The sequence below is a fragment of the Dasypus novemcinctus genome, chromosome 30 (genome assembly GCF_030445035.2).
Source record: "Dasypus novemcinctus isolate mDasNov1 chromosome 30, mDasNov1.1.hap2, whole genome shotgun sequence".
Lineage (NCBI taxonomy): Eukaryota > Metazoa > Chordata > Mammalia > Cingulata > Dasypodidae > Dasypus > Dasypus novemcinctus.
Window position 1 is genome coordinate 29,917,352 of NC_080702.1, and position 23,527 is coordinate 29,940,878.

At 59.6% G+C, this 23,527-nt stretch overlaps 2 protein-coding genes across 7 annotated transcripts in view; one reads left to right on the top strand and one right to left on the bottom strand.

Moving 5' to 3' along the window:
* Positions 1 to 5: 5 nt before the first annotated feature.
* Positions 6 to 7,121, bottom strand: DDX39A (DExD-box helicase 39A). 5 transcript variants are annotated; one of them, XM_058290297.1, is made up of 11 exons: positions 7,035 to 7,121; positions 3,217 to 3,429; positions 2,982 to 3,109; positions 2,138 to 2,230; positions 1,755 to 1,938; positions 1,197 to 1,315; positions 894 to 1,025; positions 719 to 828; positions 500 to 644; positions 271 to 418; positions 6 to 156 (listed from the first exon to the last, which is right to left on the bottom strand). In XM_058290297.1, exons 2-11 carry the CDS (start codon positions 3,419 to 3,421, stop codon positions 140 to 142), a joined length of 1,281 nt encoding a protein of 426 aa, XP_058146280.1. In that variant the 5' UTR covers positions 3,422 to 3,429; positions 7,035 to 7,121; the 3' UTR covers positions 6 to 139. The 5 variants fall into 5 exon arrangements, with proteins under 5 accessions (XP_058146280.1, XP_058146282.1, XP_058146281.1 ...); XM_058290299.1 differs by having other exon boundaries at positions 3,217 to 3,425; positions 7,035 to 7,111; XM_058290298.1 differs by having other exon boundaries at positions 3,217 to 3,425; positions 6,996 to 7,107.
* The window catches only part of PKN1 (protein kinase N1), a 44,364-nt gene continuing 27,674 nt past the window's right edge, over positions 6,838 to 23,527 (top strand). Inside the window, exons 1-2 of one of the 2 annotated variants that reach the window (XM_071212764.1) lie at positions 6,838 to 7,199; positions 16,812 to 17,107. Coding sequence is in view for 1 of the 2 variants with exons in the window: in XM_058290295.2 (XP_058146278.1) it covers positions 18,666 to 18,686 (21 nt within the window). In the remaining variant the exon portion in view is untranslated. Of the gene's footprint in view, positions 7,200 to 16,811; positions 17,108 to 18,552; positions 18,687 to 23,527 lie in introns of those variants that run through there. The other variant, XM_058290295.2, reaches the window with a different exon arrangement.

Genomic DNA, 23,527 nt, shown 5'->3' on the forward strand with positions numbered 1-23,527 from the left:
CAGGCTTTCGTAATAAAAATTTATTCTTACACAAATCTGCAGCTTTAACAGAGTACAAAGGGAGACCCGCCGTGGCTCCCAAAGCACGGGAAGCGGCCTGTGGGCAGGCAGGGGCACTCGGGGCCCGCCAGGCGCTTGGTTACCGGCTCTGCTCAACTGCAAGACACACGGGAAGGCGGGCGAGGGAAGGCGGGCGAGGGAAGGCGGGTGAGGGAAGGCGGGCGAGGGAGGGAGAGGGGCGCCCCCGCCGGCACCGGCCCGGCCGCTTACTGTATGTGGAGATGTCGATCTCCTCCGGCAGCTCCGCCACGTTCACTTCAAACCGGTCCTGCACGTCGTTGAGGATTCTGGCGTCGTTCTCGTCGGACACAAAGGTGACGGCCAGGCCCTTGGTGCCGAAGCGGCCTGCGCGGGCCACCTGCCAGCAGGGGGGCGCGGGGTGAGGCCAGCCCGCGCCCGCTCCCCGAGGCGCCCCGCGGGGCCCGCCGCGGCGGCGTACCCGGTGGAGGTAGGTGTCCGAGTCCTCGGGCATGTCGTAGTTGAAGACGATGTTGACGCGCTCGATGTCCATCCCGCGGCCAAACAGGTTGGTGGCCACCAGGATCCGGCGCTGGAAGTCCTTGAACTGCTGGTAGCGTGACAGGCTGGGGGGGGGAACAGAGCCGTGAGCCCCGGGCCCCCGGGCACCCCGGGCCCTGCCACCAGGCCGAGCACTCACCGCTCCTCCTGCGCCATGCCCCGGTGGATGGCGATGGCTGGGAAGTTCTGCTCCACCAGGAGCTGGGCCAGAGCCACGCAGCGCTGCACCGACCTCACGAAGACCAGCACCTGCGGGGAGGCGCGGGTCAGCCCCGGCCTGCCCTGCCCCGGGCCCGGCTGGCGCCGCGGCTCACCTGGTTGAACTCCAGCACGTCCAGCAGGTCGAAGAGCTTGCGGTTCTTCTCGCTGTCCTTGAGCTTGACGTAGTACTGCTGCAGGCCGTGCAGCGTCAGCTTGGTCTCGTCGTCCACGAACACCTCCATGGGCTGCGGGGGAGCTGGCTCACACCCGGGCCCTCGCCGCCCCAGGCCCCTCCGGCCAGCGGCGCCAGGGCTGCGAGACTACCCCAGGGCCCACGAGCCTCCTGCGGCAGGAACCGCTTCTCCCCGACCTCCAGTGCAGGCCAGGCGCGGCCGCCGGGCGCCGCGGCTACTCACGTCCTGCATGAACTTCCTGCACACGGGCCGGATCTCCTTGCTCAGGGTGGCACTGAACATCATGCACTGCTTCTCGTGGGGGGTCAGGCGGAAGATCTCCTGCACGTCCCGCCGCATGTCTGCCGGGCAGGCGGGGGCGAGTGGGCATGGGGCCGGCGGGGGCGAGTGGGCACGGGGCTGGCCCGCCCCTCCCCCGGCCCGCGGCCCCAGGCCGGGCGCGTGCACGTCCCCAAGGCCAGAGGGGCGAGCCCCCAGGTGCCGGGGGGCTGGACTCGGGGCGGGCGCAGCGGGCGGAGCTGCTGTCCACTTACGCTGCCAGCGCCGAGCAGCCGGGCCAGTGCGCCTCGGGCCACGCTTCGGGGAGGGGAGCCTGAGGCAGAGACGGCCGCTGGGGTGAGAGCTGCAGCTGCCTCCCGGGCGCGAGCACCTCCCCCCGGCCCTGGCTCTCCTGGGGGCGGGGGCTCGCTCCGCCAGCACGGCCTCTGTCCCCACACCTTCCGGGATCCACCTCGACCCCGCCCGGGGCGCCAGCCCTGTCGGGGCCCACGGGGCGCTCACCCAGCTGCTCCAGCATCTTGTCGCACTCGTCCAGCACGAAGTGCTTGACGCTCCTCAGGCTGAGGCTGCGGCCGCGCACGAGCGCCAGGATGCGGCCCGGCGTCCCCACCACCACGTGGGGGCAGCTCTTCCTCAGCACCTCCTCGTCCTTCTTGATGGACAGGCCCCCGAAGAACACGGACACCTGCGGGGCAGGCGAGGCTGCTGGCAGGGCCCCGCGGCGCCCGTGGTCCCCCGACCCCCCAGGGCAGAGGCGGCCCCCGGGAGAAGAGGAGCGGCCCAGGCTGGGCAGGGCCTGGGTCCCGGGGCGGTTCGTAATTCCTCAGCCTCTTGAGGAGCACCAGGCGCTGGGCCAGGCCAGGGCCAAGGCCATGCCGGCTCACCTTGACGCTGGGCATGTACTTGGAGAAGCGCTCGTACTCCTTGCTGATCTGGAAGGCCAGCTCGCGCGTGTGGCACATGACCAGGACCGTCACCTGGGGCGGGAGGGCAGGCCCTAGCAGCGTCCTGCTGGCGCCCGGCACGGGCGCCGCCCCACACCGCGTCCCGCCCACTGCCTCCGCCTGCCCTCGCCCTGGCGCCCGCCTGGAGCTGCGGACACCCACCCCCCAGGCCGGCACCTGCGGCAGGGCCAGGGTGGAGAAGGGCCCGGCGATGCCGAGCACCGTGTGGCCTCTGCACAGCCTCCCCCAGGCCAGGGGCTCTGCACCCTTGTGTTCCACAGCCCCCCTGGCAGCCTGGTGGAATGAATGCTGCTGTAATGTACTTATTGCACGGGTTCCTAAGTGAAGGAAATGCTAGGCTTCAGCTAGAGGCCAGGAAATAAAGGAGTGGGGTTTTATCAATTCAAGCTTAGAGACCCCCTGGAATCTTCCCGCGGGCCCTGGCGGCCTGAGGACCCCCGGTTAAGCGCCCCTGCGCTAAGGCCTGCGGAACAAGGGCACGGGGAGCAACCTGCAGCCACAGGGTGCGTGGCCCGGGGTCACCGCGAGGGTCAGACGCTGGGGTTCATCTACGCTGTCCCCGAGCCGCAGGGCACGATGCCTTGGACCCGGGCGACAGCCACGGTGGGTAACGGCCGTCCCGGGCCTGCTCGGCTCCCTCCCGCCTTTGGAAGCACGGGGCACCCAGAAGGCTGCGTGGAGCAGCAGTGGTGCGGTGGGGGTCTCCAGCCTCTGGCTTTTCCGCCGGATCTCGGGACCCGCGGCACACAGCGCAGGCACGCACCTGTCCGTTGACGGGCTCGAGCTGCTGCAGGGTGGCCAGCACGAACACCGCCGTCTTGCCCATCCCGGACTTGGCCTGGCACAGGACGTCCATGCCCAGGATGGCCTGCGGGATGCACTCATGCTGGACTGGGGAGAGAGCGGGCGTGAGCGCCGGGGGCGCGAGCGCCGGGGCCACCCTGCCCGGGGCCTGCTGCCCAGGGGCAGGGCAGGGGGCCTCCCCGGGCAGGGCGTACCCTCCGACGGGTGCTCAAAGCCGCAGTCCACGATGGCCCTCAGGAGCTCCGGCTTCAGCAGGAAGTCCCGGAAGCCGGAGCTGTGGATGGACACGTAGGAGCCCTTGACGTCCTTCTTGGGGGGCGCGGGAGTGCTCTCTGGAGCCTGGGGCTCCTCGTCTTCCTCGTAATCCAAAAGCTCATTTTCCACATCCTGCTCGGCCATGGCGCTTCCTGCGGAGAGAAGGGCAGGGAGAGTGACCAAGGTGTCGGAACCCCCGGCGGGGGAGGAGCCGGGACCGCCAGCACAGGGCCGAGAGCGCTGCCCAAGAGGGGCCGCCGCGCCCCCTCAAGCCCCTGTGCCACGCCTCCCCTTCACCCACCGCCTCCGTCGCCCGCGCTGCCCCACCTCTCCCTGGCCCCCAGCCACAACCCCCAGCAGCCTCCCCCTGCCGGAAGCATGAAGCCCCCGTCCCCCTGCCCTCCTCCTGGCCCGCTGACCTGCCCCCGCCCCCAGCTTGCTTCTCAGACTTGCCACCGGGAACACGGCTCCCACGGCTGCGCAAGAGCACTGCCGTCCTGGCTCTAACGCACCGCCCCAGCCCTCGCGCTGGGCCCACGGGACCCGGGGACCTGGCGGGCCGCAGTGCTGGGAGAGCAAGGCGGGAGGGAGCCGCGTCTGGGCCCAGCGCCTCCTATCTGTGGTCTGCACAGGAGACAATTCCGCGCGGTCACGGAAGGGCCCGGGCCCACCCAGCGCGGCGGGCAGAGGGAGTTCACAGGGCCCTCTTGCCTCCCTCCTCTGATCACCTGTGCGCAGAGCATCCTCTGGGGGCAAGCACTGCTAGCAGGGGCCCAAAGATGAGCGGAGCCCCCCCTCTGCAAACCCCCCCCCCAGCTCCTGGGCTGGTGGGGGGGGGGTAAGGCATGGACGGGGGACCTTCTCCCCAAGGCCCCTGCCACTCCTTGCACTGCCTCTGTCCGGATCCCACCCCAGGCCTCAAGCACCCCTGTGCAACGCCTCCCAGAGATCGTCTCCCCTGAACTCCAGGCTCGATGACCTGCTGCCTCCTCCGGCTCTCCTCTTGGGAGTTGCGCTCAAAATGCCCTTAACAAAACTCCCTGTTTCTTCCTGCAAGCCTGCCTCCCCCACCCCATAAAAGGCAACGCCAGCCCCTCAAGGGTCTCCTCTCTCTCTCTCTCCCCATCCAAGGCCAGTCCGTCAGCAAGTCCTGCCGGGTGGACCCAGCCACTTCTCGCCCCGTCACACCTGCCCCAGCCGCCACCACCGTGCTCTCTTTTAAAGTATTCAGAACAGCTTTATTGAAGTACCACTCACACGCCATACAACTCCCCCATTTAAAACTTCCGCGTCAGAGGTGTGCAGCCACCGCCAGTCACTTCTAGCGCGTTTCCATCACCTTAGAAAGGATTCCTGTCCCCTTCAGCCATCACTCCACCCGCCCCCTTCCAGCCCCCGACAACCACTCGTCTCCTTTCTGTCTCTACGGAGGCGTTTATTCTAGACGCGTCACAGAAATGGAACCAGACAACAGGTGGGCTCTTGTGACCGGGTTCTTTACAGCATCACCGTCTTCAAAGTTCACCCACGCTGGAGCAGGAATCAGAACGTCAACTCCTTTTCACAGGCAAATAATACTCCGTTCTCTGGGTGGTCCAGAGTCCGCCCACCCGCCAGCGATGGACATTTGGACGCTACCACTCTTGCCTGGTTTAGGCCAGGAGCCTCCACATCCGCCTTCCTGCTGCCACCCTCACCCCCGTCAAGCAACTCTCCCCACAGCAGCCAGAGGGAACCTCTGAAAGGCTGAGTTGGGTGCCCGCACTCCTCCCTTCATCTCCCTCCACTGGCTCCCGGCATGCTCGTAACAGTCTCTAGTCTATCAAACCATTCAGTCTTGAAACTCTTCCGGTCTTTAAAGCTGTTACTGACCCCACCCCCCCACCCCTCAGACCTCATCTCCCCCACGCCCCTCACTTCGTTGGCCTTTGCTGTAGCACAGGGGGTTCTTAGCCTTTTTTGTCCCATGGACCTCTCTGCCACTCAGGTGAAACGGACAGTACTGTAACTTATATACTGCGTTTATTCACGAGTGAAAGACATGCTAGATTTCAGCTAAGAGTCAAAGAAAATAAAAATAACAAGTGGGTTTTTTCCAGACTCCTGTTGTTGTACCTCAGATACACCTGTGGGCCTTTGCACGTCGTTTGTGCTGCTGGGAACTGTCTCTCCACCTCAGTTGTACACAGCGTTCCTGATTAATTCAAGCCTCCCCTTAAATTAGGTTGCTTCCAAAGGGCCTTTCCCAACTCTTCCAACTGAAAAGAGCCTCCCCCTCCAGTCACACCAGCCTGACATGTTACACATTTGTCATCGTTCCTACCCGACTAGCTTTTTTATTGACTGTTTCATCCCCAGCACCTAAAACGGTGCCTGGCACGCAACGCCTACCCTACCCAGGTGCTCACTAAAGGACTGAGAGAAGGGAACCAGAAGCAAAGCCTCCAGGCAGCGTTCAGAGCTAGAATAAACGTGTCCTCCTCTGACTTTTGAAAGAGGCAGCATCAGGGCTGGAAGGGGTCCTTTCTCAGGTGGCAGGGAGAAGAACAAGAGCCAAGACAGGTGAGTCCAAAAAGCATCAGACCCTCTAGGGGAAGGGGGAGTAGGGCAGCGTGGCCAATGTACAGGTAGGAGACAAAGGTGGAGGAGCCCATCGGGCCCCGTATTTTCACTTGCAGGGCTAACCGACAGATAAGGAACCACTCAGCAGGTTTTGGGGTTGAGTCACTCAACCCGAATCTGCCAAGAGTGATTTAATGCAAAGACGAGGGTGGAGCAGGGGGGTGAGACCGAGAGGGAAAACCGGTCAGGAAACAAAAAGGGGATTAGCCAGGGTGGCGACAGGGAGAAGGGGAGGGTGGAACCACCCACAGAGCCGGACCATCCCCCGGAGAAACCAAGGACACACAGGGGCCAGGATCACCTACTGTGGGTTTCAAACCCTGGTGACCAAGAGGACAAGGGCGGATTTATAAGAAATAGGGAGGTCAAGCGGAAGTTGTTTATTTTGGTTTGGGTGGGGAGGAGACTTTGCACGGGGCAGGGAGGGGGTGACACAGGGATCTCGAGCTCAAGATCAACTAGGATCAGGACAGAGGAGGTGGCGGCGGGGCGCTGTCCCTCCCAGAGGGGGTGACCGCGCTGGCTGAGGTCCCCCGAGTGGATGAACTTGAAAGCCGGCGAGGGGGCGGCGACACCCCAGAAGGACACGCCACTGAGTGCCCCTCGGGCGCCTCTGTTCCCTGCACCGGGACTTCTGTTTCCCAAATGGACTCTCGTGCCCTAAGGGCCCGGAACCCCGAGTCCCCCCCAAACGCCGCAGGTCGTGGGAGGCAGGAGTCCCTCGCCCCGTCTCGAGGCTTCGGCCTCTCCCGCCGCCGCCCCTGCTCCTAAGGCCTGACGCCCGCAGACGAGCCCGCGCCCCCGGCCGGGGGGGCGGCCCTGACAGCCGCCCCCGGAAGCGGCCCCGCGCGCCAACGGCCGGCCCGCCCCCCCACGCATGCGCCCCCGCGCCCAACGGCCGCTCCGCCCCCTCACGCATGCGCCCCCAACGGCCGCTCGCGGCGCGCGCCCCGGTCACCCCCCCGCCCTACCCCCCTCCCCGGGCCTTGCGCCCCCTCCTCCCCTTAACCCCCGGCGTCCGCCCTCGCCCCCACTCGACCGGCCACACGGCCGGCGTCACCGCACCACGGCCCCGCGCCCCGGCCCCGCCGCTCACCCGACTCTCCGTTCGCCTCTGCGCGCAGCAAGAACCTACCGACTCAGCTTCTCAACCGCGCGCCCAGACGACAACTCCCGGGCTTCCCGTCTCCCGCGGCCGATTGCGGCCCTCTCACTGGACCGCTGCCTTTTCATTTAAAGGGCGGCGGCGGCGGCGATTGGGCCGCCTCGGAGGCCTCCGGGAGACGATTGGTGGAGAGCGGTAAGAGGGCGGGGCCCATGCCGCCGCTTCATTGGTCCATCTGCAGGTGGGCGAGCCCGAGTGGGCTGCGGGGGGCGGGCGCTGGGCGCGCGTCGTCACGTGCCCGGAAACTCGCTCGCAGTTGGTGCCGCCATGTTTACTACTGGCAAACCAAGCCGGCGCGCTGTTCCTGTTCCGGGTACTCTTGGAAAACAGGGCCTCGGTACAGACTCCGGAGCTGCGCGTTCTCGAAGTGGACATCAGTCCGCGGCCTCCTGGTCCTCCACTGCGGACGCTATGAAAGGGCTCTGAGGAGGGGTGGGGTTTGAAATGACCCCAGCGTGGACAGGATGGGCAGTTTGCCCCGCAGTGGGGAAGGGGCTCCGCAGGGCATGGGGGTTTGAGAAATGGTGAGCCGCAGCTCCTATTCCCTGAGATCCAGGACCGGAGGGACACTGCTAGGGGCTATGGCGGGTCGCGGCCACATACCCAGCTGTTTAGGTCATAGGAATTTTGATTCATTTTACTTTTTCCTGGTATTCATTTCCCCCAGCACTTTACTAAGGTGCAACTTAGAGTAAAAAAAGTACAGATGAATGAATGTTGGCCATTGTCACTCGAGTGACAACCACCCAGTTGAACAGAGAACATTTCCATCACCCCAGAATGTTCTCTTAACGCCCATCTCAAGACAGCCTCACCCTCAGCCCTTTCCAGGCAACCACTGTTCCAGTACTTATCACCACAGATAGGTTTTTGTCTGTTCTTGAGTTTCATATGCGTAGAATCATAACAGTAAATTGTCTTTTGTGCCTGGCTTCTTTCACTCAACATAATGCTTTTGAGATCCTCCTGTTGCTGGATGTATGGGTAGTGCTTTTTTTTTTTTTAATTTATTTCTCTCCCCTCCCCCCCACCCTGGTTGTCTGCTCTCTGTGTCCATTCGCTGTGTGTTCTTCTGTGTCTGCTTGCATTCTTGTCAGCAGCACTGGGATCTGTGCCTCTTTTTATTGCACCGTCTTGCTGCATCAACCCTCTGTGTGCGCGGCGCCACTCCTGGGCAGGCTGCGCGTTTTTCACGCAGGGCGGCTCTCCTTATGTGTGGGACCACTCTCACGTGAGGGTCACCCCTGTGTGGCACGGCACTCCGAGGCAATCTTTTAAAATCAGAGTTAATGCAAAAAAAAAAACAGCAACAACCCAAAACTACTATGAACAAAAATATCAACATTCATTTGTTTTTTAAAAAGATTTATTTTATATATATATTTTTTATTATATATCCCCCCCTCGGTTGTCTGCCCTGTGTCCATTTGCTGTGTGTTCTGCATCTGCCTACATTCTCCACAGCACCGGAAATCTGTGTCTTTTTTTGTTGCGCCATCTTGCTCTGTTAGCTCTCTGTGTTTGTGGCATCACTCCTGGCGGGCTGCGCTTTTTTCACGTGGGGCAGCTCTCTTTGAGGGGCGCACTCCTTGCACATGGGGCTCCCCCCACGCGGGGGACACCCCTGCATGGCACGGCACTCCTTGCGCACATCAGCACTACGCATGGGCCAGCTCACCTCATGGGCTAGCCCTGGGTTTGAATCCTGGACCTCCTATATGGTAGGCGGACGCCCTATCAGTTGAGCCACATCCGCTTCCCAATATCAACATTTTAAAGAAAGCCTGGATCAGTAGCACGGCTTTGTAGAGCCAAGCCACATCGATGCCTAAAGCAAAAATAAAAATCAGTGTAGCAGTTTCATATAATTGATGAATTCCAAAAAGACATATTGGATTACGTTTGTAATCTGACCTTTACCTGGGCGTGATTGAGTTATCATTGGGGGGTGCAGTCCCCATCCAATCCCCACTTGGTGGGTGGAGACTCACAGATACAAGATGTGGGGATTTCTGATGTTAGAGTTTGATACTGAAGACCTAGGAAGTCAGCTCACAGAGGAAAGAGAAGCCAGCCCCAGGAAGGAAGGAACCTTGAACCCAGAGAGAAGCAAGCCCCAGGAACATAGGAACCCAGGAAGCCTGAACCCTCGCAGACGTCAGCAGCCATCTTGCCCCAAGTAGACTTTGGTGAGGGAAGTAACTTATGCTTTATGGCCTGGTGTCTGTAAGCTCCTACCCTAAATAAATACCCTTTATAAGGCCCAGCAGATTTCTGGTATTTTGCATCAGCACCCCTTTGACTGACAAATACAATCAGGAACACTGATCCCATCTTGATTTGAAAATTTTCTCATTCATTTCGAGATTTTTTTTAAAAATGCATATTTAGTTGAGTCTTTTTTTTTCTCCTCCCCCCCTCCAGTTGTCTCTTCTTTGTGCCCATTTGCTGTGTCTTCCTCTTTGTCCACTTCTGTTGTCAGCGACACGGGAATCTGTGTCTCTTTTTGTTGCATCATCTTGCTGTGTCAGCTCTCCGTGTGTGCGGCGCCATTCCTGGGCAGGCTGCACTTTCTTTTGCGCTGGGCGGCTCTCCTTACGGGGCGCACTCCTTGTATGTGTGGGGCTCCCCTACGCGGGGGACACCCCTGCGTGGCAGGGCACTCCTTGTGTGCATCAGCATTGCACATGGGCCAGCTCCACACGGGTCAAGGAGGCCCGGGGTTTGAACCACGGACCTCCCATGTGGTAGGCGGACACCCTAACCACTGGGCCAAGTCTGCTTCCCTTTAGTTGAGTCTTGAGTTATTTTGGAGCCCCTTTAAATTTTGCACCTGCAGTAAATTCGTCACTCACCTCACCCTAGATCCAGTTCTGGAGCCCAGGCTTATTCCAGTAGTCTAAACATATCAACACCTTTAATCCCCACACCAGCTGGGAAGATTAGTGGATACCTTCCCAGGTAAATGCCCTGAGGCCCGGAGAGGGGAACTCCCAGGCTCTGGGTCACACAGCTGTCAGGAATTCACGCCCAGCCCTTCTCTCCCTCCCTTAGGCCGGGTGGGAGTGTTGTGAAGGCGGTGCCCAAGGCCAAAGCCAAGTAACAGGGAAGCAGGGAAAAAAACAGTTCTGGGGAAGAGTGGGGGTGTGCCAGGAAAGCGGCTGGGAAGTGAACTCAGTCCTGAGGTCATCTGAGCCGCGGGTCTGGAGGAAGCAGCAAAGACCAGTGGAATTCATTCGGGAGGTCTGGGGAAAACCAAAACCACCCAGCCTGTCCACCGTCCCTGTAGCCGGGGGGCACGTCTAATCTGAAACAGAGAAGAGAGCAGAGCTCCCTAAAGGAAATCCATCACCCGTGATTAACAGAGCCTAGTAGTTTGTCATCGTGACCTGACTCACCTGAGAATTATTTCCAGCCCTAAAAGCCCCCAGAACCACCCACCCAAATAGCTCCAAAGGATGAGACTGACACAGTGCCAAGAGCTGGAGAGGCTGGGGAGCAGCCAGAACTCTCATCCGCTGCCGGCGGGGAGGGAGAAGCCACTTTGGAACCTGGGCTGGCGGTTTCTAACAAGCTGAATTGGGGGTTCCCAGCCTCGGCGCTCCTGGCATTTGGGGGCTGTCCTGGGGCACTGCAGGGTTTGGGACAGCCCCTTGCTCCGCACTCGCCAGGTGCCAGTAGCACCCGCTCAGTCTTGGCAACCAGAAACGTCTGCAGACACTGCCCACCGCCCCCCGATGCCAGGGTTAAGCAGGCACCTGCATCATGGCTTAGCGGTTCTCCCAGGTACAGATCCAACAGTTAAGGAAATAGGTTGTGTCCAGAAGAAGAGCAGGGAGCGCTCTTTCTTCATAATGGCCCCAACTGGCACCGACCCACGTGTCCATCAACGAGTGAATGGGTAAAGAAACTGTGCTTTCTTCAGAAATGAAAAGGAGCCAACTCGCACTGCACGCCACATTATGGATAATTCTCGGAAACATTCTGTTCCTTGTGACTGCGCTAAAAACCACGGAGCTGTACACTCCCAAACGCTGAGTTTTAGGGTATGTGAATTCCATCCCAATAGGAATCAAAACCTTAGGTGGAGAGAAAGAAGACAGACACCAACGAGGACCTACTGGATAATTCCACAAAGCATGAAGCGCAAGAACAGGCAGGGTGAATCTGTGGCGATGCAACCCCTAGGAAGAGGTGGCCGGGAGCAGGCGTGAGTGGAAATGCAGGGCGAGCTGGACTGGTGGTGGTTGCAGGGATATGGTGGCGGTTAAATTCATCACCACTGGGCTGTGGCGTCCAGTTGTCTGCTCAAAGCAGCATTGGCTTTGACTGTTACTGGGAGGATAGTCTGTGGATTTCAATAAATCAGTTCAGTTGATTGCATCTACGGCTAATTGCATCTACAATCAACAAAGGAGATTGCCGCTGGCAATGAGAGATTGCCTCGTCAGTGGAAGACCTTTTAAAGGGAGAAGTGATGATTTCAGCAGCTGGAAGGGAGAATTTCTGTCTCTACTTCAGCTAGCCAGCTTCTCCTGGCCAATTCACAGAAACCTTCATCAGACTTCCCAACTTGTGGCCTGTCCTTCAGAATTTGGATTTGCCAGCCCCCAGGATGCTGTCAGCCAATTCCTATAATAAATCCCTCGTAATATTGACAATATATATATAGCATCCTGTGGGTTCTGTTTCCCTGGAGAACCTTGACTAGTACAGATATATGCATATATAAAAATTTACTGAGCCGTGCTCTGGAAAATCTGTGACTTTACAGTGTGCAAGTTGTTCCTCTATTGAGATAACTAACGATAAAAGAAGTAAAACATTGCAATTAAAGTGGAAATGATCCTTGTTCACCTCCCCATCTTGATTTCCCCCACACCCCCCGGCGACATCCCAAATAAAATGACACTGAGCTTCCAGGCCATCTGGCTTGCCCAGGACAGCTAACAAAAGGATGATGATGAACAGCGCCCATTCCAAAAACCAGAGAGTATCTACGACTGCAAGTAAAACAGTTCCATCCATCTGCCCGTGGGACCTAAGCCCCCTTTCCGTTGGAAGCAGAGTCGGCCTCGCCACCCCCAAATCCTCAAGACTGGGGAATGAGCAAACATAACAGGGGAATGAAACTGTGGGCCAAAGTAGACTTCTTATTTTTCTAGTAATGAAAGGCCTTGCAACATTGATAAAAAGGCAGTGGGGATTCTGAGGGGAGGGAGGGAGAAGAATAATTGGAACATGGGGCATTTTGGGGACATTGGAATTACCCTCCATGACATTGCTGTGACAGATACAGGCAATTATACATTTTGTCAAAACCTATAAAACTGTGCGGTGCAAAGTGTAAACTCTAATGTAAACCGGAGACCATAGTTAGCAGTAGTGCCTCAATACGTGTTCATCAATTGTAACAAATGTACCGCGTTAACGAAAGATGTTGTTAATGGGCGAAAGTGTGGGAGAGGAGGGTATATGGGAATCCCCTACATTTTCAATGACACAGGGACGCAATCTAAAGCGTCTTTAAAAATAAAGAGGGGGGAAGTGGATGTGACTCAACTGATAGAGCACCCACCTACCATATGGAGCGTCCAGGGTTCCATCCTCACGGCCTCCTGACCTGTGTGGAGCTGGCCCATGAGCAGGAGTGCCGTGCCACGCAGGGGTGTCCCCGTGTGGGGGAGCCCCACGCGCAAGGAGTGCGCCCCCTAAGGAGAGCCGCCCAGCGCGAAAGAAAGCGCAGCCCGCCCAGGAATGGTGCCGCCCACACAGAGAGCTGACACAGCAAAAAGAGACGCAGTTTCCCGGTCCCACCAAGGGTGGAAGTGAACACAGAAGAACACACAGCATATGGACACAGAGAGCAGACAACTGGGGGAGAAGAGAAATAAATAAAATAAATATTAAAAAAAAAAAAGACGGGAAGCGAACTTGGCCCAGTGGTTAGGGCGTCCGTTTACCACATGGGAGGTCCGCGGTTCAAACCCCGGGCCTCCTTGACCCGTGTGGAGCTGGCCCATGCGCAGTGCTGATGTGTGCAAGGAGTGCCCTGCCACGCAGGGGTGTCCCCCGCGTAGGGGAGCCCCACGCACAAGGAGTGCACCCCGTAAGGAGAGCCACCCAGCGTGAAAGAAAGTGCAGCCTGCCCAGGAATGGTGCTGCACACACAGAGAGCTGACACAGCAAGATGACGCAACAAAAGAAACACAGATTCCCGTGTCGCTGATAAGGATACAAGCGGTCACAGAAGAACACACATCGAGTGGACACAGAGAGCAGACAAGTGGGGGGAGGGGGGAGGGGAGAGAAATAAATAAATCTTTAAAAAAATAAAATGAAGAGGGAAGGGGAGGTGACTCAAGTGATTGGGCTTCCGCCTACCATATGGAAGGACCTGGGTTCAGTCCCTGAGGCCTCCTGGTAAATGAAAAAAGCAGGCCCACACAGGCAAGCTGAGTGCCTGCACAAGTGAGTCATACAGCAAGATGATGACGCAACAAAGGAGAGATGAAGGGGAGAGTCAAGGCAAGGCGCAACAGAAACCAGGAACTGAGGTGGTGCAATTGTCAGGGAACCTCTCTCCACATCAGAAGTCCCCAGGATCGAATCCCGGTGAATCCTACAGGAGAAAGACGAGAAGAGAAGACAAAAAGAGAAACAGACACAGAAGATGACACAGCGAATGGACACAGACAGCAAAAAACAGCAGGGCAGAGCAAAAAATAAGGGAAAAAATAGTACAGATTTATTTTTAAAAGATAATGATTATTGCACTCCTGCTCTGTGTTTTCCAATAATTTAAGCCTCCCAACAGCTCTACCAGGTAGGTGCCACTATTATCATCCCCTTTTACAAATGAAGAAACTGAGGCACAGAGAGATGAAGTGACTTGTCCAAGGTCTCACTGCGTGTGTGTGGTGGCATCCGATTTGGCTGTATGCAGGCACACTTAGTCCACACACACGTTTTTTTTATAAACTAGACACATAGTTTCACTTTCTGTTTCTAAGTAGTTGATATTAAATTGTGTTTCCTGTTACTGCTTGCTTATAAAATACCTAAACTGTTTCTACTTGCTCTGTAGCCCTGACGCCCAACATCCGTTTTTTGAGATAGCCTTGTTGATACATTTCATTCTTCTGGCTTCAGATAAACCTGCCCTCATTTCTTTCTTCTTTCCTTCCTTTCTTTTTTCTTTCCTTACTTGTTATTGTAGGAATGTGTATACAATGCTGTTTCCACTTTAGTCACTTTCCGATGTACAATTCACTGCTGTTTCTATACTCAGTATGTCCTGCCACCATCACCAAAACCCATCACCCAGACTTTTTCACCTGCACCCATTAAGCAGTAACTCCCCACTTCCCTTTTATCCCCCTTTTCTTTCTCTGGCACCTACTAGTGGTCATTTGGTTTCCAAAGAGCCCTCTTTTTTCTTTTTTAAAGATTTATTTATTTATGCTACCCCCATTGTCTGTTCTCTATGGCCACTCGCTGTGTGTTCTTCTGTGTCTGCTTGTCTTCTCTTTAGGTGGCACAGGGAACCAATCCCGGGACCTTCCGGATTGGGAGAGAGGCGCCCAATCTCCTGCGCCACCGCAGCTCCCTGGTCTGCCGCGTGTCTCATTGTCTCTCCTCTGTGTCTCTTTTTGTTGCGTCATCTTGCTGCACCAGCTCTCCACGCAGGCCAGCTTGCCTTTTTACCAGGAGGCCCTGGGCACTGAACCCTGGACTTCCTATATGGTAGACAGGAGCCCAATCGCTTGAGCCAGATCCGCTTCCAAAGAGCCTTCTTTTGAGCAACAGAGTCCTCACGCAGCGCCATCAGTGGCCCCCACCGCTGGTAGCAAGACTGAACTCTACGGAGCTGCAGGACTCCCCACCCCACATCAGGAGCAACCGGACCCTGCTCCCCCCTTCAGCCCCCACTCATTGACACCCTGGGAGACGCCCAGTCTGCTTGTCCATCCATTCATTCCTCACTTACTTACTGAGTACCTACTATGTGCCAGGCCCTGCTCTAGGAACTGAGGACCCAACAACGAACAAAACAGACAGTATCCCTAGTGTTGCAGTTTGATGCGGTTATGAATTTCAAAAGATATTGGATTATGTTTGTAATCTGGTCTGTACCTGGGCGTGATTGAGTTATGATTAGGGCTTTGATTGGGCCACGTCTTTAGAGCATTGAGTCCCCGCCCCTTGGTGGATGGGGACTCCCAGATAAAAGGCATGGCAAAGGACAGAGTTGGGGGTTTCTGATGTTGGAGTTTGATGCTGAAGTCTTAAGCTGGAGCCCTGGGAAGTCAGCTCACAGTGATGTGGGCTCTGGGTGGGAGGCTCTTTGTCTCTTCAGAGGTAACCTAAGCTGTCTGACTTGTGGGTGTGAAATGGTAAGAGGCTGCAGTCCTGCCCTTGGTGACCATGGCAACGACTCCAGTCCCAGGAAACAGTTTAACAATGCAAGGGCTATAAACTTTAAGTATTCAGGGGAAATGCAAACCAAATATGCTAAAAGCTTATCTAGAATATATGAAGTCCATGCTAAAAGCTTACCTAAGAAGTGGAAGATATATATGCTAATTCAAGCCTATTGAGAACTGAAACAAAGGCACCATTTAACCTTTCCTCTCTGTATAAAAGAAACTCGAAAGTCTTGTTCGGGGCTCGGGATTGAAACAGAAAGCTCCCGAGTCTGGCTGGCCGTCAATAAACCATTTTTCCTTCTCAAAATCATTCCTGAGTCCTGGCCTCTCTATACGCAAATAATTGAACCTCTCTCAAATTCTACAACAACAGAGGAATGAGAAGCCAGCCCCAGGAAGAGAGGAACCCTGAGCCCAGGAAGAAGCAAGCCCTGGGAAGAGAGGAACCCTGAACCCAGAGAGAAGCAAGACCCTGGAAGAGAGGACCTGAGCCAGGAGAAGAACACAGAGGAATAGAGACAGCTCCTTAGACACAGCAGAAACCCCACGGAGAGAGACAGAGTCCTTCACCTGATAGTCTACAGCTGGCCTTGTGGAGAAACAGAGGAGCTGAGCCCAGAGGAACCCAGGAAGCCTGAACCCTCGCAGACATCTGCAGCCATGTTGCTCCAAATAGACTTTGGGGAGGGAAGTAACTTATGCTTTATGGCCTGGTATCTGTCAGTTCCTACCCCAAATAAATACCCTTTATGAAAACCAACCCATTTCTGGTATTTTGCATCAGCACCCCTTTGGCTAATAACACCCAGCCTCAGGGAGCAGATAAGAAAGGTGGGGGTCAAATGTATCACAACTTGCAAGAAAGAAAAATCCAGCTGTGTTTGGAAGGGAGAGTGTGGGAGGGATGGGATGGGGACTCTTCCAAGTGGGACTGCAGTCAGGTCAGGGGACCCTTCTCAAAGAACAGGTGGGAATGAAGCAAGGAAGAGCAGGCCGAGACGAGAAGCAAGAGGCAGCGGCTACAGCCAGCGCAAAGGCCCTGGGGTTGGGAGAGGAGCACGTCTGAAGAACAGAAGGCAGGCCACTGTGGCCGGATGGGGTGAGGCAAGTGAGAAAGGGAGAGGCCGGACAGGTGGGCAGGGACAGGACAAGGAGAGATGGGAAGTGTTCCCTAGCTCTGCAGAGCCAGGGGAGAGTTTTCCAGCAGAGGAGGGTGGCGAGATTTAAGGCTTCCGAGGCCCCAGAGAAGAAGTGGGCACACTTTACCTATTTTGTTGAGGTCATGTACTCATCCTTGACCTCCCCGTTTCACACCCAGAGCGTGCCTCCATTCCCAGCGCCACCAAAGCTGCCAGCGGACATCGATACGTGTTCACCGAGTAAATGAGCAGCGGGAGGTTAGAGCGAGAACCTGGCAGGTTTCCCCAGCTCCGTCTGGGGAGGCAGCCGGCAGCCTGGCAGGCGGGAGAGGCCCGTGCCCAGCCACGGCTGTTCCTGGCAGCCCGTCCTTGAGCCAGCGGGGAGTTCCACGCTGCCTCATCCTTCCCGTCTGTAAAATGGATCGGCTGGAGACTTGGAGGAAGTCCTAGGGCACAGCCGAGCACCACCATCCAGGTGAGTGGCCTCTCTCGGCCTGTTTCCTCCTCTCCCCATTGGGAGCCAAAGGACTAGCTGGCGGTGTTTTTTATTCAATGGATGAAAAATGGAGCGGGCAGGTGTGACTGCGGGGGCAGAGTGGGAGAAAGAAACCAGGGGAGGTGACCGGGGCAGAGGTGTTGGGCTTTGTGCTGTCCCTTTGCGTGGAGTAAGGTGGGAGCCATGGAGAGTTCTGGGGAGCAGAGGGACCTGATCACCCTGACTCGGTGTCCAGGGGCGCCCTGAGGGGAACACTGCGAGGAGCCAGGGCGGGAGCGGGGAGGACAGGGAGGACGCCACTGCGCCGGTGGTGCCCGTGAGCCGATGGGCAGGTGGGCGCGAGGGAGGAGGGTGGCACCCTCCTCGCCGTGCCCTCGCTTGCTCGGTTCAAATCCCCCGAGGATCTTCCAAAGGAAAAAAAGAGGGAGGAAACACGGCGCCCCGGTCTCCGGGACCACGCAAACCACGCGGGGGGCGGTGTAACCAAGGTCCCCGCAGCCCTCCGCGCTTCGCCGGGTCCCAGGAGGTCGCCCGCGCAGCCGGCGCCGCCGCCAGGGAGCTCTCCCGGCCCGGGGCCCCGGGGACCTCTGCTGGGCTCTGTCACCCGGTTTCCAAGGGACCGAAGGGTGCGGAGGCCGCCGCCAGCCGAAGCCGCCTGCTGTGGAAGAGTTCCCGCGCTGGACCCGGACCCGCATTTATGGCGCGCCTCCTGTATGCAGCAGCCCGCGAAGAGACTGCGCCCCATTTCACGGCGGGACAGCCGAGGCCCAGCTGGGATTCGAACCCCTTTTAACCACAGTCACCTTGGGCGGCTACCATTTATTGGGCGCTTGCTGTTTGCCTGGCACAATGGCCAGCACTCCGCGCTTCCCCCTCCCCGCTAATTTCGCCAACCCCCGAGAGGTGGGTAAGTCCCCCCGGTTTCACATTTGGGGCGCACTGAGGGGTTTGGGGCGTCGGGATGCGAACCCACATCCGTCTCCAGGCACCGAGGAAGTTCCCTTGCCCTTGAACTGGGGCCCCAGCGGCCCGAGGCGGCCAATCCAGGGCTCAGGAGGGGAGGGGGGGGAGGAAGAGTTGTTTGGGGCTGATTTTGGGGGGTCCCGGGAGCCCCCAAAGGCTTCCGCCTCGCCTGCACGCGGCTGGTTCGGTCCCGGGGGTCGCGGGCTGGGGGGAAGGTTTGCGCGCGCGCTCGGGGAGGGGGGGGCTCCCGCCAGGGGCCGCGGCGCGGGCAGGGGGCGGGGACGCGGTGGCCCGGCCCGCGGGGGGGGGGGGGGGGAGCGCCCCGGGGGCCGCCGGGAGCCGCGCCCCTCGCCCCGCCCCCTCCCCGGGCGCCGACCTCGCGGTCACGTGAGCGGCCCGGGGCGGCCGGAGGGCGCGGCGCGCGGACGCGGCGGCCGGGCCGGGCGCAGCCGGAGCCGAGCAGGCCGGAGCGGGCCGCGCGCCCCCCTCGCCGGCGCGCCCCCGGGGCGCACGCGCGCGCTCCCCGGCCGGCCCCTCCCTCGGCGCGGGGACCCCTGGCGGGCGGCGCGGGGACATGGCCGGCGACGCCGTGCAGGTAGGCGCACCTGCGGCCGCCGCCGCGGGGGAGAAGGGGGGACCGCCCGGGGACCACCCCCCATCCCCCCGCCCGCGCGCGCGCGGCCGGGACCCCCACCCCCACCCCAGGCCGGGACCCGGCGAGCGGGATCCTCCCGCGCCCGCCCGGGCCGGGACCGCGGAGCCAGCCCGGGCCCCCCCCCCCCATCTCGACAGGTGGAGGTACGTACGCACGGGGGGGCGGGGGGCGGGGAGGCCCGGAGCGCCCCCGGAGCCCGGCCCCGCCCCGAGAGCCCGAGGGGGGCGCGGTGGCGGCGCGCCTGCGGGTGGCTGCCGGGGCCCGTCGTTCCCCCCGCCCCCCCGCTCCGCTTCCCAGGCCGCCCCCCTCCTCGGAGCCGGCTCCCGGCAGGTGCCTCCACCTGCGCCCCTCCCCCGCACCGCCTCCGGACTGACATTTACCACCGGGCCCCGACGCCAGCACCTGTTGGTGGGCTGTCCCTGAGTCACCTCATTAGGTCGGGGGACCCTCCCCCCCCACGCCCACTCTCGGGGGGGGGGCTGCAGGTGGGACCTTATGCTTTATCCCGGGTGGGCTCGGTGGGGTCTCCAGCCTGGGGATGCTACCTACCTGCCGCCCATGCGCGCCATCCCCCCATCCCGGTGGGGGCCCCCCTCCGGGCGCTGCCGGGAGGCCCCCGTGCCACCTGGCGGGCCTCAGTGCCGGGGCCTCAGCTTCCCCACCGGTGACCAGCAGGACCAGGAGAGCTCCCACCTGCCTTCCATCCCTTCGCCCCAGATCCGTGCCCCTGTGCGCGCTTCGCCATCTGGTCGCTGGCCCCGGGTTCTCTCCGTAACCGCGTTCTCGTCTCCTTCTGCACCTGCCCCGTCCCCCTCTGTGTCTCCCCGGTGACCCCCCTACCCCCCCACCCCCAGCCCTGCTGATGGCCTGCCGAGGAGCTGGGCGTGTCTGGTGTTGCCGCGCACACAAGGTCAGACCTCGGGGTGGGGGGCGGGCCGGGGTCCCCGGCTGCCGAGGGACCTGCCAGGTGCATGCGTGCGGTCGGCGTGTGCCACGTGCGACCCAGATGAGGCCGGGACCCCCCCAGAACGAGGCTGGACCCGCGCCCTGCTTCCCCTTCCCGGTCTCCTGCCTGCTCCCCGTCCTTTTCCCTGTGGCCGCTCGGGCCTGCCGCCCGGTCCCTCTGTCTGTCCTGACGTGTGCCTGTCTCTTCTGCGTCCGGCAAACGGATGTCCTGTCCGCAATCCGGAAACGCCCAAGGCATTGAAATCTCCGGACGTGGGGGGTCTAGGGCCTCCCACGGCCGGCCAGGGCCCCCGATTCCTGGGTTCCGCGTCGCTGGCCCTCAGGTGACCCCTTGCCCCCGGGTCAGAGTGAGTCACCCCAAGGGAGAAGGCCCGGAACGCCCAGCCCCCCTGCCCTCCCTGCCCTGCAGCAGGCTGCCCCTGCCCGGTGCCTGGACGTGCCCCGAATGAGCTGGCCCTGCCCCTGCTTGCTGCACCCCTGCTCCGCCTGCCCCGGTGGGTGGAGGCTGCTTGGGAGGGGGGCAGTATCCAGCGAGCCTTGGGCGGAAACCCCAGCACCGCCACTTGCCTGCGTCTCGGCCGTTCCTAGCCTCGGCCCCGCCGTGGGGAAAGCGGGGCTCAGAACGGGGGTCCTGGTGGGGAGAGACGGTTACCAGGCCGGAGCTCAGCCCCCCGGGGCGGCTGCTCTGTGGCGGGGGCCATTCAGCCTGCCCTGCCCTCCCCCCACCACTAAATACTAGTGGCTCTCCCCACGACCCCAACTGCCTCTGGCCGCACGAATCATCACCCTGATTTAGAGCCTCCAGGTCAGGTGGCTCTCGTGGACCCCCGGGAGACTCTGCATCCCATAATTACCTGACTTCCTGCAGCCGTGTGCTGCCGCGGCTCGCGTTTAAACGCACAAACCCAGTGGCCAGGGAGAATCCCAGAAGCGGGGGCTTCGGCCCCGTTTAGGCCGCCTAACCCTCCGGGAACTTATTTTGGTGTGTGGTGGGAACGGGGGGGGGGGGCTAAACCCAGTCTTCCCCCCACTAATGAATCCAGGGTTGACCTCTGGCCTCTGGAGCCGGGTCACTCTGTATCGGGGAGCAGCGCCCTTCCCGGGCGCTGTGGGAGTCTGAGCCTCTACTTCCCCACCTCCCAGCCGTGGTCACCCAAACTGGCTTTTAGACGTTGCCGAATGCCCCGGCCGCATGGCGAAGTGCTGCTTTAACCTCTCTGAGCCTCAGTTTCCCCGCCTGCTGAGGGTTAGAGTGAGCGGGCAGGAGGAGTGGGGGGGACCTCTCGGCCCGCGGTCAGCCCTCCCGGGGGTCAGCACCCTCCAGGCTGTGGAAAAGCTGAGGACGATGGCTTTCCTCGTCTGTGAAATGGGTGCCGGGTGCAGCAGGCGGGAGCACGGCCAGCGGAGGTGATGTCCATGGGACACTGCCTCCGGCTGGCTGTGGGACCCCGGAGCAAGTTATGTGAATGCCCACCCCACCCCCCCGGGCCTCAGTTTCCTCCTCTGGAAAGTGGGGTGATCACAGCACCCGCCTTGGGGGATGGTGTTGGTCGGCCTGGGAGAAGCGTCCAGGAACCGTTATCAGGAATGAGCAGACTTGACCATTAGCATGTGCTCGGCCAGCGGTTTGCAGGCTGCTCGTTTTGGGGAACCCTCGCCCCAGCCCCCCCCAGCGCCGTCCCCTCGCCGTGTCGGCCTCAGGGCGGCCCCGCCGGCCTCTGAGCTGTGGTCGGCAGTCTGGGCTGGCTGGCCTGGGAGTAACAGGAAGTTGGGGCGGCCTGAGCCGCAGGAAGAGGGCCTCACCCCTGCAGCGCTTGCCGTGTTGTCCCCAAAGGGGAAGTCGGTGACACGGGGCCGGCAGGCGCATCTGGCCGTGGGGACACACACGGGTGTCAGCAGGGCTGCAGGCCTGTGGGAGCGTGGGCAGCCACGGGTGCCCACGGGAGCGTGTATTTTACAGGTTTGATGGGCCCACAGGCGTGCTCTTGGGCACGTGTGTGCAAGTACACCTGGGGGTGGGCATGGAGTGCACACACACGTGAAATCTTTGTTCCGTGTGAATATCCATAGGTGGGAGAGCGCGTCCATAGGCACGAGTCTGTTCCCTGCACACACCCGTGGAGGTGGGTGTGCAAGCACATGGGCCTGTGTTCTGTGCACACAGCTGTGGGGGTGAGGCTGTGCACAAGTGTGAGCCTGTGTTCCGTGCACACACCCTTAGATATGAGATTGCACACGTGTGTTCTGTGCACTCAACCATAGGTCAGTGTTTCATGCACACACCCTGAGAGATGAGACTGCACACGTGTGTGCACACATACCTTTAGATATAAGATTGTACACGTGTGAGTGTGTTCTGTGTGCACACTCTTAGATATGAGACTGCACACATGTGTGTTCTGTGCATACAACCATAGGTCAGTGTTTCATGCACACACCCTTAGAGATGAGACTGCACACACGTGTGAGTGTGTTCTGTGCACACAACCATGCGTCAGTGTTCTGTGCACACGCCCTTAGAGATGAGACTGCACACACGTGTGTGTTCTGTGTCCACAATAGGTCAGTGTTCCATGCACACACCCTTAGAGATGAGATTGTACACACGTGTGAGTGTGTTCTGTGCACACAACCATGGGCCGGTGTTCCATGCACATGCCCTTAGAGATGAGACTGCACACACGTGTGTTCTGTGCACACACCCTTAGAGATGAGACTGCACACACGTGTGTTCTGTGCATACACTCTTAGAGATGAGATTGCACACATGTGTGTGTTCCGAGCACACACCCTTAGAGATGAGACTGCACACACGTGTGCTCCATGCACAACCATGGGTCAGTGTTCTGTGCACACGCCCTTAGAGATGAGGCTGCACACACGTGTGCTCCATGCACAACCATGGGTCAGTGTTCTGTGCACACGACCTTAGAGATGAGGCTGCACACACGTGTGCTCCATGCACAACCATGGGTCAGTGTTCTGTGCACACGACCTTAGAGATGAGGCTGCACACACGTGTGCTCCATGCACAACCATGGGTCAGTGTTCCGTGCACACGCCCTTAGAGATGAGACTGCACACACGTGTGCTCCATGCACAACCATGGGTCAGTGTTCCGTGCACACGCCCTTAGAGATGAGACTGCACACACGTGTGCTCCATGCACAACCATGGGTCAGTGTTCCGTGCACACGCCCTTAGAGATGAGGCTGCACACACGTGTGCTCCATGCACAACCATGGGTCAGTGTTCCGTGCACACGCCCTTAGAGATGAGGCTGCACACACGTGTGCTCCATGCACAACCATGGGTCAGTGTTCCGTGCACACGCCCTTAGAGATGAGGCTGCACACACGTGTGCTCCATGCACAACCATGGGTCAGTGTTCTGTGCACACGCCCTTAGAGATGAGACTGCACACGTGTGCTCCATGCACAACCATGGGTCAGTGTTCCGTGCACACGACCTTAGAGATGAGGCTGCACACACGTGTGCTCCATGCACAACCATGGGTCAGTGTTCCGTGCACACGACCTTAGAGATGAGACTGCACACACGTGTGCTCCATGCACAACCATGGGTCAGTGTTCCGTGCACACGACCTTAGAGATGAGACTGCACACACGTGTGCTCCATGCACAACCATGGGTCAGTGTTCCGTGCACACGCCCTTAGAGATGAGACTGCACACACGTGTGCTCCATGCACAACCATGGGTCAGTGTTCCGTGCACACGCCCTTAGAGATGAGACTGCACACACGTGTGCTCCATGCACAACCATGGGTCAGTGTTCTGTGCACACGCCCTTAGA